The sequence below is a fragment of the Xiphias gladius genome, chromosome 11, assembly GCF_016859285.1.
Source record: "Xiphias gladius isolate SHS-SW01 ecotype Sanya breed wild chromosome 11, ASM1685928v1, whole genome shotgun sequence".
Lineage (NCBI taxonomy): Eukaryota > Metazoa > Chordata > Actinopteri > Istiophoriformes > Xiphiidae > Xiphias > Xiphias gladius.
In genome coordinates this window covers 11,683,416-11,702,300 of record NC_053410.1, presented here as the reverse complement: position 1 = coordinate 11,702,300, position 18,885 = coordinate 11,683,416, and the positions used below count along the sequence as shown (strand labels likewise).

At 39.9% G+C, this 18,885-nt stretch overlaps 1 protein-coding gene across 5 annotated transcripts in view; it reads left to right on the top strand.

Annotated features, from left to right (window-relative positions):
• The window catches only part of LOC120796191 (SH3 and PX domain-containing protein 2A-like), a 52,502-nt gene that overhangs the window by 2,861 nt on the left and 30,756 nt on the right, over positions 1–18,885 (top strand). For 4 of the 5 annotated variants that reach the window (XM_040138672.1, XM_040138674.1, XM_040138673.1 and 1 more), the window contains exons 2-5: positions 6,189–6,269; positions 11,940–12,015; positions 14,100–14,176; positions 15,080–15,171. In XM_040138672.1, coding sequence (XP_039994606.1) covers positions 6,189–6,269; positions 11,940–12,015; positions 14,100–14,176; positions 15,080–15,171 — 326 coding nt within the window. Of the gene's footprint in view, positions 1–260; positions 368–6,188; positions 6,270–11,939; positions 12,016–14,099; positions 14,177–15,079; positions 15,172–18,885 lie in introns of those variants that run through there. The other variant, XM_040138676.1, reaches the window with a different exon arrangement.

Sequence of the window (18,885 nt, the reverse complement as noted above, 5' to 3'; positions counted from 1 at the left end):
AAAGACACTCTCACGGAGATGCTGGTGAAGCTGTAACTTCAAAGACCAACTGAAATCACATTTAGTCATCCCCCTTTGCAGTCACAAATATTGTCAATGTTTTTTTTAACATTTACTGTTGATATTTTTTATTACTGGAAGAAAAAGGCCTTTGGGGAAATATCAGAAATGCCCCGTTTGGTCTCAGCTCCTGAAGGAGCGTGTCCTTGTCTGTTTTTGTTTGACATCAGCTGGTAGGCTGAGCCCTGACAGGGGAAAGACAGACAAAGTAAACAAACTTGGGTTGTTGATTACAAGCCAGAAGTGGTATTTAAAAGTACCAGCCACACCAAACGGACATTGAAACGGACCAAAGTGATAATTGCAGGTACGTTAAAAGGCTGTTTCTGGAGAACCCAGGAAATGTGTTTACAGAGCAGATATGTATGATGTACCAGAAAAAAACCCTGTGATTTAATTTCAGTTAGACTTTAAATCTTGGTGAATGCTATGTGCTTCATTCCCCATTGTCAGAAAGTATTGCAGGTCAATATCCAGCCCTATCCAGATAGTACACAGGTACTAGCTGTGATCTTCATCGGATACTGTACTGAAATTACCATTTGCCAGGTAACAGGGTTCAATCCCACCCTGCTTCAGTACAATGTTCAGTTCAATGTTTTTCTGACTGACTGTACGCATACGAACATGACATGAAGACCAAAAAAAACCGACGTCTTTTGAGTTTGACTCGTGCACCTGAACTGGCATATAATACTTGTTCCCTGACTATCTGATGGGACTTGCATACATTAAGAGTGGTTACTTCCATCATTGTCCTTTAGGCTTTGGAGATACTCAACCATGTTGTCCGTGATGGCAAAGACATCATCATGACCATTTAGCAGTCATTGAGGTCCCATTGGAAAATGTCGTTGTAATCTTCTTGCTCCAGTTTGAGGAGTTTGTTCAGTCTCTCTTTCTCGAAATCAGCACCCATCGTTCCTGAGATGAAGATCCTTCAAATCCATGCGCCATTGTGTAACCACTCTTTAGCAGAGGTTTTGCGCAGTGCCTCTTGGCGGTCATAGTTCACAGGGGAGCTTTTAGTGACCAGCAGAAGGAAAAGGTCTGCAGATTCATCAGTTCCTCCACATTTGTCAGGGAGGTCCAACAGCATGGGGAAATGGCAACAATGCCGATGGTAGAAAAAGTCTTGAATATCAGCAGAAAGAGAGCTGAAGCCTGAGATGTTGGCAGCAGGCAGATTTTGTTGACATGCATAGGAATTGTTTTTTGTGTGCTGCTCTGTTTGACTGCCATCCTTTCTCACGTCTTCTCGAAGGCAGATGGTTTTGTGGTGAATAAAATCCTTACAGAGATACAGAACAACCACAGGAAGAGCTCCCTACAGCAAGGCAGTGTGTGCTCTGATTCTTCTCTTCCTTGAAACTCTGCAGTGAAAAAATTAAACAATTTTCTCATAAACACATCTAAGTCAGACATACAGTATATTGGTATAATCAGGACTAACTAGTCATTTAAGTGCAAAGGGATTTAGGCAAATGAACCTATAGTCATCCCCAAGATCTGCCGGAATTTAAGTTACTTTCACAACAACAATACAGCAGAATTTGATGGTTAACGGTTATTTCTAATGGACAACAAAATACAAATGAACAGACCTCTATTGAAACAAAATGCTGTTATTGAGCTGACTTCACACTGTTGAAGAGCTGAATATTTTTTAAAGATGGTCCTACTTTCTTCCCTCGCTATGGTTGAAGTTTGGTTATCAGGCAACTAAAATTATTTGTTTGAGGTCAAGATTGGTAAAAAAAAGAAAGGGAAAGATTGTTGTCATGGTTAAAAGATACAAACTTTGACCATTGGTAGGAGACAGGCATGCTTGGTTTTGCAGTGCTATGATAACTTACTGGACTTACTTGCTTGTTCAGTTCTGATTGACTGGTGGGGACTCCCGGGCATTTCACCTCTGTAGGGTCACTTGTGGTACTTAGTCCACCTGGCTGTCATGTGAGAGTCACATAAGTCAAGGTGTTGATGGGTCTGTCTATATGTCTTAGACTGTATGTCTACACTAAGCAGACATTTTTGTAGAAAAATGATTTGTGTCCACACTGACATTTCCAAGTCATTTTTGTAGAGACCTCTGCAAACACCTGAACAACAAAAGAGGGCTGGATCCTGGATCCATCAAGGAGTTATCCTAAAAAAAATATATCATCAAAATATAGGTCTTTAGTTAGCCCATATCCTTCCTGTGAAAGGAAACTGTGATTACATGGTAAACCCAAAAGTTAAGGTGGCTTAATTTGATTAAAGGCCAAAATGTGACACCTGAATACAACAGATTTCACAAGCAGTTTTAATGAACACATTCTCAGTGTGGGCAAGTGAATTTGCCAGTTCTGCGTTTTATCATTCAGTATAAGCTCCTGATCCTGATCTTGAGATTTGAGGGCTTACTTGAAAAAAGGAACCAATTAGAAAGGGTGTAAGGTTAAATTCAGACACATCTCAGAACATCCACATAATCTCTGCTGATTGAATTACATCTCTGCTCATTAAAAAAAAAAAACCTTTACGTTTTGTGTATCTTTATCACAAGTGTGTACAAATATAGGCTTTATATTTTAAATATAAGAAAACTTTAATAACTTTTCAGTGTGTATACAAATGAAAATCCACAGAAACATGTAGCACACAATTAATCCAACCTTCATTCATCAATAATTACCTGAACATATTGATAGATCGATGTGAGTGCATGGTGAGTGTCCCTTTGATAGTCACTTCACAGTGCACTTTGCTGGGGTAGTTAGAGCAGAGACGATGCACAGTACAGGCTGGTTTTGTAGCACATTTTGCTTAGAGTTTAGTCAGTCAGGCAGTCTCTATGCCAATGTAGAGCATGCTCTGAACAAATCACACAATTCAAATAATAAAACATATAAACATATAAACGTTTGAGGCGGTTCACCACTGGCTTCTGAGAATAAAACAGGTTGAACTTGTTGGAAGAAAAACACTTATAGATTTGTGTAAATGGCAACACTGCCTGATAAAACAGTGTCATGGGAAGTGAGAGCTTTTAAAAAACAGAAATTACGATTTCAGTTTTGGCAACCTCTAAAGCTCCTGTATGCAGCGGCATGGCTCTGTACTCGGCTTTGCTTGGCAGTCTGCTGGGTATACGCTGTGCCTGATGATTTGATGATCTCTGCTGACAGACCCCATGTGTCAGTAATCCCAACATCTTCTGCCCTCACTAGGACTCCTTATCAATTAACCAACAGACCAATCAATGACAAACCATAAGCTTACTTGTTCGCTCACTAATAAATCAATCATTCTTAGTTTTGCACTGTTCTGTGCTCAACATATAATGTCATGGGTGTGTACATTTTTCTATTGTTCAATGGTTATTAAATTGTTTTACTGTCTGTAATTATCTGATAGTGCAGCACTTGCACCAATTACTTCCATCATACTGTACCATATACCATTTGGTTAGTTTAATAGTCTAATCAACCAATACGTTTTGCCCTTTGTTTGACTGACAGTGATCTTACATCTAAAGTATTTGTTCTTTACTGCAAGTATGTGACATGTTCACTGCCAAGAATTCACGTCAAGTCGTTAAGTCAAAAAAGATTGGCAGGTCCTTTTTTCCTGGATTTTATGTTGATGACGTCGGCACTCTTTTCATCAAGAGCTCAGCCATGGTGACTGATAGATTTTGAATATAGTTAAAGGAATAGTTTGACATTTTGGCAAATAGGGTTATTCTATTATTGAGTTCAAACCCATAACAGATAGCTTAGCTTATCTGTAAACTAGCTGTCACTTTTCAGAGAAAATGTCACAAAGAGTTGTAAGAAAGTCATGTTCCCTTGATGATAAATAATTGAACTGTTTGCAGGCAAACAGTAGTAGCCCCAGAAGGGGTTCTGTGTTCTTAATCTCTGACCATTTTTTGTCTAAGAGATGTAGCAATCTGGTTATTTGAGGTCACTTGCAAACACCAATAACTCTAGGTATTGGTGTTTGACTGAAAGCCCTCAGGATACATTGTCTGGGAACATTGAACCTCTGTAGAAAATTTATTACCAATCCATCCAGATAGAGATTTTCAGTGATAAGTGAAAACTCTTACCTGGTGGCGGCGCTAGAATAAAAGTCAGGTGAACAGCTAAATTAATACAATTCATCCTGAGGAGGAGGATATTAATATGTATACAACCAGTGCCAGTACCAGTGTCCATTCAATAGTTGTGACATTTCATTGAAAACTGTGAACCTCATGTTGGCACTAGAGGAAAAGTCAGGGGATCATCACGCAAGTCAATAGGATTCATCCTCTGGGCACCATGAAAGTTTAAAGCATAAAAATATTCTATTTTGATAAGCATCAGCATGTTAGCAATGTAATTGTGAGCATGTTGGCATTCTGATGTTAGCATGCTAACATGGCTGCAGACTTGTTTGACTGCGTAGTCTGGACTTGGCATTATCTTACTGACTTGTGTAATCAGATCCAGTGAGCCTTGAGACATGTTTCAGTGGCACTGCAAAAATCGATCAGTCCATCAGTTACAATTGGATTAATTAACCTGAGAGTTTGGATCAATTGCATCATCCATCTCCTGCTGAGGAAGGCTCCCAGAGGCCACCAAACACATGGCACAGACTTTCCCTTGGGATGGAAGCCGGAGGTGATGGTTGACTGGGAAGTTCCCACAAGGGTGGAAGGGGAAAAAAATAAAATCTCATTATCTATGAGCTAAGCAACTGGAAATGCTTATCCGGTTTCAGAGAGGAAAGAAGCAACCCTTTGTCTTTTGTCCCCACTGTTCAAGTGTGACTTCCTCCCAGGGAATCATGGCATTGGAGCCAGAGAGTGCATGGCAACTAATCCTTGTTAATATACAGAATGTGCTTGTCAGCTCAATATGACCACCATTTACAGTAATTTAAAGCAGATGAGCCCAGACAGATTCATAAATGTGCATTTATCTGTGGTGTTTACTTGTTTTGAATCCACTGTAGGAGTGTAATTCTTTTGCATATAATTGCAATGAACTCATGAAATATCAGTAATGTTGGTTGCAATCACCACAATTAATTTCTGACGTTAACATAAATGTTAGTAAAATATTAGACATGAATGAACTTATAAGAATGTTAATTGTAAATTGTTTCCTTGTGTTCTTTTGGGATATATCTTGAGCTCACACACCCTCACTTTGAGCCATGCTGTTGCCTAAATTCAGAGTGTTTGGTCATGCTGTCCGTATCTAATTAGCAAGCTTCTTGAGAGCTTGTTCCGCCTCGCTGCACACTCTTTCTGTAATGAACTGTGTGCAGAATGAAGACTGCATTTCAGACTAGTAACTGATGTTCTTGCAGATTGCCACCATATGTGTAAATACGGCTTTTGTAAATACTGTGCCATCCACTAAGATGGAAACGCATGAGGTGTAGCCATCTGTTTCCAAACCTCGCGGTGTGCACAATTGTAGAGAATTTATTTTGGGAAAAGGTCTGGCAGCAGCGTTTTGTTCTGTAAGTGACTGATGTCTGTCAAGGATATGATATTCCCATTTCAGCTTCTGTATGGGTAAACACTTCTTCCCTGTCATTATTTCTGGTGATAGATAGAAATGTGCTGGAAGTTGTTGACATAATGGGAGTATCATTTGTTTCCTCAGACAGAGGACTCAGGTGGACACCGTAAAATGTAACATACAAAGAGGTAAAAATGCAACTTTGCATTAAGAGGAAAATAAGAAGAAATCATGTGAAATGACAGCCTCACTTCTTGTTATTAAACCTGTAGTATTAAAAGTAAATTCAGGCATACTTTTTCTGAGGAATTTTAACCACTCACATTCAATCAGCTGCAGTCAAAAAACATTTACAATTAATTATGAATAGTTTTGATAAATGACAAAATACTTGAAATCTATTGGCCCTCGTATTGACCCCTGATGGCTTTCCAATGTTTGACTGAAACAGATGAACTTAATGAGTTTATTTGACCCTTGATGACCTCTGGAAGTTAAGCCAGGAGGGAATGCACTTTGTGTCATTAGGACAGGTCAAGCTAAAGCGGTGCCATGGTATCTTTTGAAAAAGTGATATTGTTCCTAATGGGCCTTTTTTTTTTGTGCTTCTCTCACTAGGTGTACCTCATCAATGTTACTTACTCCGACTCCACTTCCCATGTCATCTACAGGAGATACAGCAAATTCTTCGACCTACAGGTATAATACATGGGCAACGTAACACCACACTTTTACAGCTTTAATTCACAGTTGCGTAGGAAGTTGTTAAAAAGCAATAAAGCTTTAAATTGTATGTTAAGAATGGCCTGAAAATGTCTCCCTCATGTTAAAATCTGTGGGGTCAGTTTGACCTTTTGGTCTTGCTGTTCAGCCGCTGGAAGGCATCTTAGTGAAAGGTCTTATTTAAGACTCCTGGAGCCTGCTTGGAAATAGGGAAATGGGGGAAATCCAGTCAGTAGATGCAGGAAGAAAACATGAGCTCAGTCAGAATGCAGAATACAGCATGGGGTAAAGACATGCCTCAGGATTTTCTGAGGGATCCAGTAGCCTTCAGTGAAATTTCTACATTTCTAACAGTGGCTCAAGTTTACATTTTAGACATCTAGGCAGCCTAAACAATAGTGAGGGGTTTAAACCTAAATCAGTGCATACCTTATCAAGCATTTTCTTGTAAAAGACTGTCTCTGCCTCTTCTCTGATAACCCTTTCAGCTAGACTGCACTTCACAGCGCTGTGGCTCTGGTGGGCTGGCCGTGCTTAAGGCAGCAGAGGAAACCCTTTGTTCTCTGGTCTCTTGCTAATAGCCAGGAAAATTCTGCCCTGGTGCGTTTGATGGAAATGGAGCTTCTCCCCTGTCTCTGTAAACATTAGTCTTGTCCATAGATCCCTGCTGCCGGGGTGTGTTTGTCTGGCCACAGTAATCCATGAAGAACAGTCTGCAGCTGTCTATACAAGCTGGGTGGGGATAGTGTTTTTTATTTATGCTTATATGAACACAGTCATATAGGTGAAAGATGGACTGTCTAGAGTAAAGCACACTGACAGTTGCAAACACTCTATGAGTAGTATTGGATTGAACAGGTGTTTTTAAGAAAAATTAAATACATTTAAAAAAAAAAAGAAAAAAAGGAGGATGTAGTTTAGGTAATGCAAGGACCAATCCCAGAATGAAATAAGGAGGAAGTTGTGGTTAGGAAAGGGTTGGATGGTTGGGGTAATGAACTGTTTTGGAGCCTTGTATTTAAAGACTGAAAGGAAGATGCGCTCTGTTGGGAGTTTAGATAAAACAGCTGTTTCACTGCTGCATGTGTCTTTATGCTTTCATTAATGTTGAGCAACGACATAAAGGGCTACCTATAGTCTCAGTTTTCTAGTGTCTGTATTAAAATACTTGTCTTTTCTCCAGACAGAAACTGAGCTTTTGTTTGTGTGTCTGTCAACTGACTAGGGCTGGCCCAGACCAAAGTTTTTCTTAGTCGACTAGTAGTCATTAGGACAAACCATTAGTCGACTAGTCTTCATGTTTATGATATTAATTTAATTATTTAAATATATATTTTACAAGCCCACGCATGATGTAAGCGCTTTTAAAATTTTACATAGTGCATATTTATCTTAGTGCGACCCCAAGAAGGTGACATGCAAACTCTGCAGGCAAACGTTCGCCTGTCATTCGTATTTATATTACAAATGATGAGGAGTGGTCCTTTACCCTCTTGAAATGATCCCACACTGGACCAGCCGTGTAAGCGATGTCTGTCCGTGACCGACTGAGTGACTGAGTGTCGCCGCTTTTTGTGGAATTTTTTTTCCTGCGACCAACCGACCGATCAAAACTTGGTTGGCTAAGACTCTTCACATTGACTTATACTTGGCTGACTATTAAGGGGCAGCCCCACGACTGACACCTAAAATCTTTTTCCAAACTCAACACAGCTCTGTGTCTTTGTAGCATAACTGCATGTTTTATGTTCACTAGGGGCTGACAGAGGGGAGAAAAAAAAACAATTTACACCCTTGGCTTGACCAATGTGACCATGATCTCATCTGATTAATTCAGAAAAGTTAAGTAAGTTCACAAAACCAGAAACGCCCCTTAAGCAGTGGTCGATCATTCATATTATGTAAAACATCAGTCAGTGCTGTACAGCTGGTCATATAAAACTCCTCCTCAACAACAGGCAGCTTTACTGTTTATCTTTTAAAGATGAAGTAACCAAAGTGCCCTCGCTGCTAATTTTTCAAACCCTCCAGTGCACTTAACATAACTCATAACTGCACCACAGGGAAGCAATTAACATAAATTACTAGGATTCCTTCTCGTTTTTATCTGATTCCTTTTCTCTTTGTCTTTCCTGCTGACTGAAGTGTGCACTTCGTAATGCATATGCACATCGATTCCATGGTGTAGAGACATTTGTTTTCTTGCTGAATATTGCTGAGACTGAATTCCACCAAACGCTGTTTCTGGTGTCAAAGGGAAATGTTTCTGACATGTTTGCTGTGAGCAGAATTGGCTAACGTCTCAAACAGAGTTTAACATCAGAGAGAGGGAGTGGGTCTCCCCCCTCCACACCCTTTAACCACAGCGGACAGAGCACATGAGCCATAGCATTCCACAGGGGGATTGTGGAGTGTGCGAACTGGCCTGGTTTCCTTTTGGAGAGAAACTTCTCCAAAAATCCTTTAGTCGTCATTATTTTTGGACTGGGGAATTGGACCAAGGTTAGCTCTACCCTGTCCACATTATAATTTGTCTAGCCTACATTCCTAATATGAGATGAGACTTTAACAAGGTTATTTTTCTCTAAAAACTGGGGCTGAAAATGGGCTACTTTGCAAACATATTAAGGAAGACAAACGAATGGCTGAGAATAGACCGAAGTTAAAGATGATTTAAAAGAGAACTCCATCAATTTAGCATTGCACTCCTACAGTATAACATTGTCAGACTGTTTTCAGAAAATGTATGAATATGTCTCCCTAATCAAAATCTGATGACTACATTACACACAGTGCAACGTTTAGAGATTCAGGTGTGTTATGCTAGTAGAGGCATAACAGCCTCAACCAGAGATGAGCAGCAGGCTACGGAGGTCTGGTAATCTAACTTCTTGCTAACTCCCCACGCCCAGACTTATTTCATTTTCAAACTTGTGGTCTTCAGACCTAACCATCGCTGACTCAAGTGTAGTAGATCTGTAAACTGACTTTGATGTGTAAAATTGGTGGAGTTCCCTCTCTTAATACATAAACTGATGATAGTCAATTGAGCCCACGGGTTGCAGAGATGAACAGACCTTAACACTTTTCAGTGTTTCAGCAATTCATTAGCACAAGAAGAGGCTCAAAATGTGACTTTATATTACTTGTTTTCTGATAATGATGACAATGCAAATTTTGTAATAACATGCACAATAAGATATGATTCTCTCCAAATAAATCAGAGACAGTTTCTGACCAAGAGGACTGTTAAACCATAATCTCTCTGCAGTAAACAGCTGTCAAGTAGATGTCAAAACACAACCCAGCGATGGATTCCGATTGTTTTCCCACTCACACATTCCTCCAAACTCCCCCTGTCTGAGATTCTTCTCCAAACAGTTTCCTTGTCTGTTGCACAGTGCAGTGTCTCTTTGTCTGTTCCTCCCTTCCCACTCCTGCAGTGCAATTAAGTTTAAATGCTTCAGATGATTATCATTACAGTTCACAGAAGCCGTTTAGGCTTCTCCTGTCACCGTAATTCATATCCACAATGCCATAATACCAAAATAGAGATGCGTTTGATGACCGAGTGTTTATTGCACTCTCTTCCTTGGGCATTTATTCACAACACTGATTATCATGAGTGTTTAGAAAGAGATGTGATTACATCATAGCACCTATCGCTGCATGGAAATATTCTTTTTCCCAGTGAGACCATTTGGCTGACATGCAGCTTAAAACACTGAAGTATCCTGTGCAGACTTTAGGACAGCAGTATAGAGTAATTACAGCATCTTTGGTCCCTGAAGCCTCTGAATTAAAGGTATATGAAGTGTGAAAAATGCTTTCCCTTTGGCTCCAAGTTGTTGGGGTGTTGCCATAGGAACAGCTTTCACACCTTTCCTTTGGAGCTGTGAGTGTTTCCAGGCATCTCCCCAGGGGGGGTGATGTCACCATTGCTGCTGGATGAGAAGCCTCTCTGTCAGCCGAGGCATTTTCCGAAGGTGTTGAGTGAACATTCCCCATCCAGTTGGATGTAGCCGCATGTAGCCGCATCCACTCAAGTTGCACACTCATCATGTTATCAGTAGCCTGATTAACACGACGAGTGTGCAGCTTGTGTCAGAAGAACAATGCAGTTGCCAGTGTGCTGTTACCAAAATTGGGATTTTTGGAAATTACAGTCCCTCCTGTAAAATTGTATTATTGCCATATTATTCAAAATAAAAACCATCTGGTTTGTATACATGTTTGATGTCTTGGCTTTTCAGTTTTAGCAGCATAAAACGCTGACCTTAGTAAGATCAGAAATCTTGCCATGGATATGTTTGTGTGCAGGTGTGGTTAACCAGGGCTGTTCTTTATACTCAGCCCTTTTACTTTGCCCTTAAAATACAATAACGATGGCTGTTCTCTTCAAAAGAAATCATTGCTCGTTTGCTGATTATATTGTGGAGGAGGGGGGAATGCCATGCCCTGAGAGAAATTTAGAGGTTTAGCGAAGGCAGCAAATGAGTGCAGAAAGGAAAGAACCACAAGCAGAGAAACCAAACCACCACTGGAGAGTTCCTACAAACAACTCCTACAGGCCTAGACAGAGTGGATCCAGCTTTACCCTCCAAGCTTGATTCTGTTTGTCCACCTGGTTCTTTTTGGCTCAGTCTAGACCGAGACTAGTGTCTTGGTCTCCTCCTCCCAGTTGAGTGTGCTTGAGCTTGACGCTCACAGTCTTCGCTGCTTAGCAGAGCACATCTGGAACAAGGCAGAGCAGAACAAATAAAGGCAGGGCTGCATCTGGATTTTGAGCGTGCTGTTACCGAGGATGCTCTCACAAGCAATTGTGGTATTCCCATGATTTATTCAAAGAGGAAACTAGAAACTCTTGTCCATGATTCGGTACAGACACATACTTAACACATTTGCCTTCCATGCTTTTTTCAGCACTCAACAAAGCATGGTCATACATCATATACACAGCACATGTTTCTTGTACACACAGGACAGACGCACACATATATGAGAAGATACATGCAGAAAAAGTTACAACCTGCTACACTTGAAAGAAATGGTTGTATGCTGTCATCATAAAATACTTCACACAGCATGCTTTATATGTATTTTCTCTGTCTATCTAGCCCTGTACTGCATCTCTCAATAAACCAAGCCTGTAAGTGGACAGATGCATCAAGTGTTAACATCAAAGTGTCAATTATCTCCTTTGATGGCTTTTCAAGCTCCTTAAGTGGTACTTGCTTTTAATTTTCTTCTTTTTTTTTAGAAAAGTGTGGGTGACGTAACCTTGTCTGCGGCCTCAGAGATCAAAGTGAAACTGTTGGCAGTTTCACGACACGGTAGCTTTTCAGACGAGATGTAATTACACCCTGTGTTGGACTCATGTACTATAACAAGGAGGTCAACTGTTTCTGGAGAGTTTGCAACCCGTCTTTTGTATCTATTTTCATCTGAGATTCTTCCTCTTTCAATTTTTTACTGATAAACTTGTAGATAAAAGGCAGTAGTTAGAAGAACAGTTAGAAGATAATGATTGCTTTCCATTTATATTGGCACGTATCTTTTTTTGTGTGGCAATCAAAAAGGCATGTCTTTGACTTTTGCTGTACATTTCATGTTTGTGTCGCTCTACTTTCTGCTTCACTTTTGCAGATGCGTATCCTAGACAAATTCCCAATTGAAGGAGGACAGAAGGACCCCAAAAAGAGGATTATTCCTTTTTTGCCGGGTGAGAAAAACAATGCACCACAACATGTGCAACACTCTAATCTCATCATCACATCAATTTTAGATTTATCCAACAGAGCAAAAGAAAAGGTCTTCAGACATTTTCATGCACAACCGATGTTTGTTAGTACTCCTACATACTCCATAGCATGGCCTACCACATTGCATTGTTTTATTAACTGCCACAATCCATTCAGGTCAAATCAATTTATGGTCTGCCATGTCAGTAGGAGGCTGGCAGAGAGGGATTTGTCTAATCTGATAAAGTCACTGTGGGCCGGAGCAGAGGAGAGCAATGAAGAGATCCTTTGTTAGACAAGCTGTACTGCTTGAGTCAGTGGCTGTTGCTGTTTTAATTTCTGCACAGTTCTACTGTTAGTGGGTTTTTGTGCATTTAGACTGATTAATGTTAGCAGTCAGTCTCCTAAGAGTTGTAAAGGGAGGATTAATAAAGGGGTAAAGTTTTACAACTGCTCTAATTAATATATGCATTAGCAAAGCCTTTGGGGTTTTTCTTTTTTTGGCTGTACCGCAACAGCTGGGCTAATGCCACGTGGCTAAGTGCTAAAGTTAGACCATTGGTCTTTGCTCTTTCAAAATGATTTGGCGCAAACAGTTTCTGTTGCTCCATCAAGGGGTGTTTACAGGCAGTTTTGCCAACTTAGCGCCTTTGTCACTAGATTTACCGACTTTTACCACCCTTATAGCGACTTTTCTTCAAAAAAGCACCTAGTGAGAAGTCCAGTCTGAATTTTTGGACAAACCTTAGCTACTTTCCATAGATGTGAGTCGCCAGAATTGCCCCATGAGCGTGAGGATCGGGCTTTTCCTCTGCCTCTTTATGCGTATTATTCAACTGACCGCACAACAGCTGACACAGATGTGAATGAGCTTATAACTTTATCTCTGTGTGATCATTTTATAATTAAATATAGCTAAAGCACAACCATTGTCTTTAACTTATTTGTGTGGTGATTTTGTCAGACGACGTGGCGGTTATAAAATCAGGATTTTAATAGTACAGAGCAGCAGCTTGGAAATGGCTTGGAAGTGACTGCTGGTTAACATGTAGTTTTAATGGGCAGCGTTTGTCCCTTTTTTATACTTGTTCCGTTGTCTGACAACAAAAAAACATGTAAATGAGAACAGCTTTATTGGGAATTTGGCTGTATTAGATTACAGTATATGTGAGCACAGAGCAAAGGAGAGAAGCAAACAGATAATTGGAGGTTCAGCCATATACTTGGTTTTGACCTAGTCTTGTTAGAATCAATACTGTAGCTTTAAAAATTCTAAACACGTATTCAATTTATACTACTTTTTCTTTAGTATGTCATGTCAAATGAAGGGAAACACTTTCTACAGATGGACTTCACACTGAAAACATATTGATTAATTATTTGGTAAAGATACCTCCTCTGTAGTGTAAACATGATGTGTCCCAGGAAGCTGTAGTAAATACTGGTGTTTTTATTTTAATTTGTAATTGTTATACAACAAATTGATGTATATACATATGCACATACACATACATATACATGCAGTACATGGGCATATACATCAAGGAAAAAGGTAAACACAGTGACCTACATTCAAAGAAAAATTGGCAAATGGGGAAATAAAAGAGCAAAAAGAAAACAAATAAATAAAAAACTCAAAAGACAAGGTTTTGAGGGGGTAAAATACAGGGCAATGACTAAAAGAGAGACGGAAAACTATATACAACTATAATAAACTATAATGAATAATTCTCACTTTTACCATCTAGCATAATAATCATGACCTCTCTTAATCAACTTAAGCGAACATTTTTCAAATGATACTATTTGTCAAACCTGAGTAATTCACTCATTAACAGCAGGGGCAAGAGAAGTTTTCCATATATTGGGAATAAGTTTACATCCCACCATCAGCATTGTCTGAATCCATTTGATTTGGGAGGGATCGTCCAGAACATGCTAAGGTTTTTATTAATGCATAACAAATATCAGGCATTTTAATAAGCACGTTTGATTATCTGACATTTAATTTGTTCTATTTTTAATTTACTGTATCTACAACTGACAGTGCTCCATTTTCCCTCAGGTAAAGTCTTGTTTCGCCGAAGTCACATCAGAGATGTAGCTGTCAAAAGGCTGAAGCACCTGGATAATTACTGCAAAGTAAGACAAAGGCTGTGTATCTCATAATGCCTTCAGAACTGTACTTTCCTCACTAATTTGAATCCCTATCAGGAAGGCATACTAGAGCTTTTAGCATGATGCATCTCGTCTTCTAGGACAGTAAATGTTGGCTGCTTATTTTTGGTTTGTGTGTGGTTGGAATAGCACTTTGTGCATCTCACTGCTGTACTCTCCGAACATTTGCTGGAGTATTTTCAAGGCAGGCCTCAACATTTATCTCCTCCACCAGCCTCAACAGGAAAGCGACTGCTCTATCTGCGCTGGTCATTTCCTGCCACCAATGTAAATAGGCAGCCTATAAAGGAAACGAAGGAAATGGGGGCACACAGGGGTAAAACACAATCCAAAGATTAAGAATGCATCTGCAGGCTTAAAGTTTAGCAGTGAGTGCAGACGGCTACCTGACCCTCTTATATTCATTAGGTCAGAGAAGGGAATGTGGGTCAGATGTGTTGCCAAGTGTGGCAGCAGTTTTCATTTAGAGGAACTAGACGAGATTTGCTGTGAAGGCAAGAAGCTTGAAGAAAACAAAAATACATTTCTTTTTAATAATGTTTCTATAAGGATGTATTTAAATGGGCCGAAACATCTCATTTTAAATGTCTATGCAGCTGAGACAGCTGTTGTTATGCTATATCACCTCTGTGTATTTTCCTTTGTTTTAACACTCACTCTTAGCTCAGAGCCTTCTTCCTTCCCCTCCAAACCCTCCACATCTCTGCCCGGTCTTCTCATGTGACTGACTGTACAGTGACTAAGTGTTATAAACCGGTTACTCACTGCCATTCAAACCATACAATAGCGCTTTTAAAAAAAACACACAACCTTTTAAATGTGCTTTTAGTGCCACTAGTAGCTTTTTCTCTCCGTCCTCTTCCACAGGCTCTGATGAAACTTCCCTCCCACATTTCCCAAAGTGAGGAGGTCCTGAAGTTCTTTGAAACCAAATCAGATGACCTCAACCCTCCCACAGAGTGAGTAACTATCACTGGATACTTTAGAAATCATAGACTGAGCATTAGCATAATCTCTGTTATATGAACTGTTATATACCAGACATTGCCCTCAGGTGGGTTGTAAACACAGGCTAAAGCAGCAGAGTGTTTGTGTGGTTCAGCAGCTGGGACAGATGCCTTTCACCTGCACTGACCCATCTTGATCCAGAAGCTTTGCTGTGTCTCAGAGATGATTGATTGATACTGGTTGAGAGGCACTTTGTTTTATTAATAATGATTTCTGGGAGGTGACACCTGATCCCAGAACAAATGCGTAGGGATCAGTGGTGTCACGAGAGTGCAGCTGAGTTCAAGTCTCAGAGGAGATGAGACTCTCAGGCTAGTCGTTCGTCATACTCAGGTCAAAGTTAGAGTGGGAGTAAATACAGACTGGCTGCTGAATTACTTTTTGTTCGAATTCTGTTCTTTTTGCTTTTGATTTATGTTGAATTGAAATGTGACTCTGATAGTGCTGTTCTCGCTAAGATGTGAATTAAACTCATCAAATGTTTATCGTACACTTCCCGACTCACTCAAGGAGAAAAATGTAGGTGAAGTAACCTCTTGAGTGGTCTCTCCACAACTACCAGGACAGCCACCTCTAACCCCCAATACCCATACGTGCTAATCCCACTTCAAAGTAAGATCCTCCTCCAGGCTCGCAGACACTCCAGTGCAGCTTAAATTGCGATGTTGAGGTCTAAAAGCCATGCCACCCATGTGCTCATTCCACTACTGGGCGGTCTCGACCATTTTCAAAATGACTTTTAGGGTGTTATTTTCTGTCACAAGCTCTAAACAACACAGAAAAGGTAATCTTGTGATGTCCTAAAACTGCGCTGTGTGAGGTACAGTGAAGAAACAATCGTTGTTAAACTGTTAACTGTTTAAAATGGATTGGAAAAGAGCTGTTTGCAACCATGGAGTTGTAAATCTGATGAATTAACTATTCATCACATTCTGGGCAAAATTAACAAGGATAATTTGAAAAAAGCATAAAGAACAAGAGGTTTTTCTGCTCATGTGATAATGGCCGAGTTTCAAAAATGTTTTTGTTGAATACGGACTGTAAAGTCAATCAGTCCAACATTCCTCTGTTACAGTGTTGAATGATGAGGCCAATCACACAAAAATGACATTTTCTCCCACATGAAAGATGATTCAGACATATTTTATTGGTGTTTCTGTCAGTATTCAGTCACTAGTAGCATCAGCAACGAGGCAAAGCCCTCATCTGCTAGTGCCATCTAGTGGTCGACAGATGTCACTACACAGAAGAAAAAAAAAATCAAAAATAAAATGGATGTGCTGTTGCTCCATCACATGAGGGAGCCATGCAATAGGCTTGAAAAAAAGACAAAGGCTTAAAAAGATGAGCCGCTGATTTGTTGTTCATTATAATAATGTGGACAAACGTACACAAAGCACACGCAAAATAGTCATTGGCTCTATTTTTAAATGTCTTGATCGCTAACCCCAACACTAACCCTTAACCCTAAAATTTAATGATTTATCTTGTGGAAACCTGAGGTTTTTCCCCAAATGGGAGGTGAGTCCCCACATTGTGTATATGTAAACAAAATGGCACAATTATGCATTTTAAATTATATGAGAGAAGATATAGTTGTTCTAAAATATTTTCTTTACAGCTTAAAGCTTAATTTTACATCAATGTTTCCCCAAGAGGGAAGTTATTAGTGGTTGATTCGTGGTTAAACTAACAATGTTTTCCCCTGATATCACTGTGTAGTTACGACCAAACTTTGCTGGAGATTTGGACCAGTACGCATGGGTTTATTGTGGTTGTGCGTGTGCTTTTGTGAGGATTTGAATAAGCAGCGTCAATACCCCTCTTAAGGATATACACCCAAAATTCCTACCGCAGCCTTTCTGTGTGCAAACCAGACCCCTGCTCTATCATAATGATTTCCTGTTCAATGACGTCGACCCATTGACCCCTGAGCTGGAGGTTATTCCTGCAGAGGTTAATCTGAGGTCAGGCAGCAGAGTCTGTGTAATGTATACGTGGAGCGGGGCAAACACTTCACTCTTCTGGCTTGGCTGAGAAATGTGAGCAAAGGACTAATATCTCACACATTCCTCTTCTAATAGGCCCACCTACAAAAAGTGAGCTGCAGTTATGTGTTAACAGATGGTTATTCTCAACTCGGGTTTAGGATGGACTCTCACGGGCTTGGGTTTTCAATGATGTGTTCAGCCCATGCAGTCTACGGAAACATGTATGTGCATGTACTGTATGTGCATCTCCTGGCATGGGCATGTACGTCACAAAACCAGAACAGTATGAACTGCTAAGGATATTTCATAGCTTCTGTGACTCCTTGTTGTTAACTAAAGATTAAAATTTACCCCTAAAAACACAGATGCGAATTCTTAATCATTTAACCGCTTTTGGATGTTTTTTGCTTCCCATACCTTTTTCTCTTCTATTAGATTAGATTATATGGTAAAAGGAGGAAAGCGCACAGAGCAGGAGTAATGTGCTCAATCTCCTCCTGGGAAGAATATTATTCCAGGTCTGTGCTATGGGTCATAAACTAGCAGGGCAGGCCAAGCATCTACTTTATCCCCATTATTTCTCCCAACCCTCTATAGTGCTTCCCTCGGTTTCAAGTCCACCCCACCAGGTTTTGGCAAAATAAACACAGAATTCATCAAATAATACTTAAGAAATGTTTAACATCTGTGACAATTAATTCACCTCACAAGTTGTCTTAATGTAAACAGTACCTGAAACCATCACCGTAAACATACTGTAACTTATCCCCAAGTTTATGCTATATTATCTAAAGAGATGCCGCCACCACTCAACTTGCTCGCTTTTCCGTCCTGAAAAGAATCTGTGAACTATTCCCACTGTATGTGATGTGTTTGCTGTTTTGATTTTAATACCTAACATTTCCTCTCCTAAAATTGTGAGTTTAAAGTTGTGTCAAGTGATGTGCATCATCTGCTTCAACCATGCTTCTTTTTTTAACAAACTGTAGCCCTATGTATGTTGGCTTGGCATAACATATACATGTATATATTGGTATATAATTTATGTTTTTAATGAATCTGAACTTAGCTATAAGCTGTTATGTGTTTGTTTGGAAATTTCTTGTAACTGATCTGTCCCATATTTGTTCATGCATCTGGAAACAGAGAAGTCTTATGCCAAAAATGACTTTATCTTAAGTAACAGCGGGATACAGCTATTGGTAAAAAAAAATTTTCATTAAGCAAGAAGTGTAGCTTTGCTTGAACTAGGGTAAAGTTTCCATGGTGCTCACCAGACACTAATGTAAATGTCCTCTAAAAGCAAAACCAGAGACAGCTTCTTTGTTACTACAAAGTTAAAATAATCTACTCCAGAAATTTCAAAATAGTTAAAATTATACTTTTCTTATTAACCGAAATCAATGAAACACAGAGAGTTGATGTAACATGGCAAATGTTGGACGAGGTTTATCCAAACATGTACTCATATCCATAACTGGCCATGGCTCCAGTCCTGCCGTTGGCCTCTCCAGAGAGCCAGGTGTCTTTTCCCATCTGCATCAAACGTCAGCATCTCCTGAGTGTGCTCTCTCTGCAGCTCAGTTAAATAAATGAGCACAAGCAGTCCGCCAGCGCTTCCTAAAGTGTGCACCAAGCCACAAACCATAAATACACACACATACAGAGACTTAG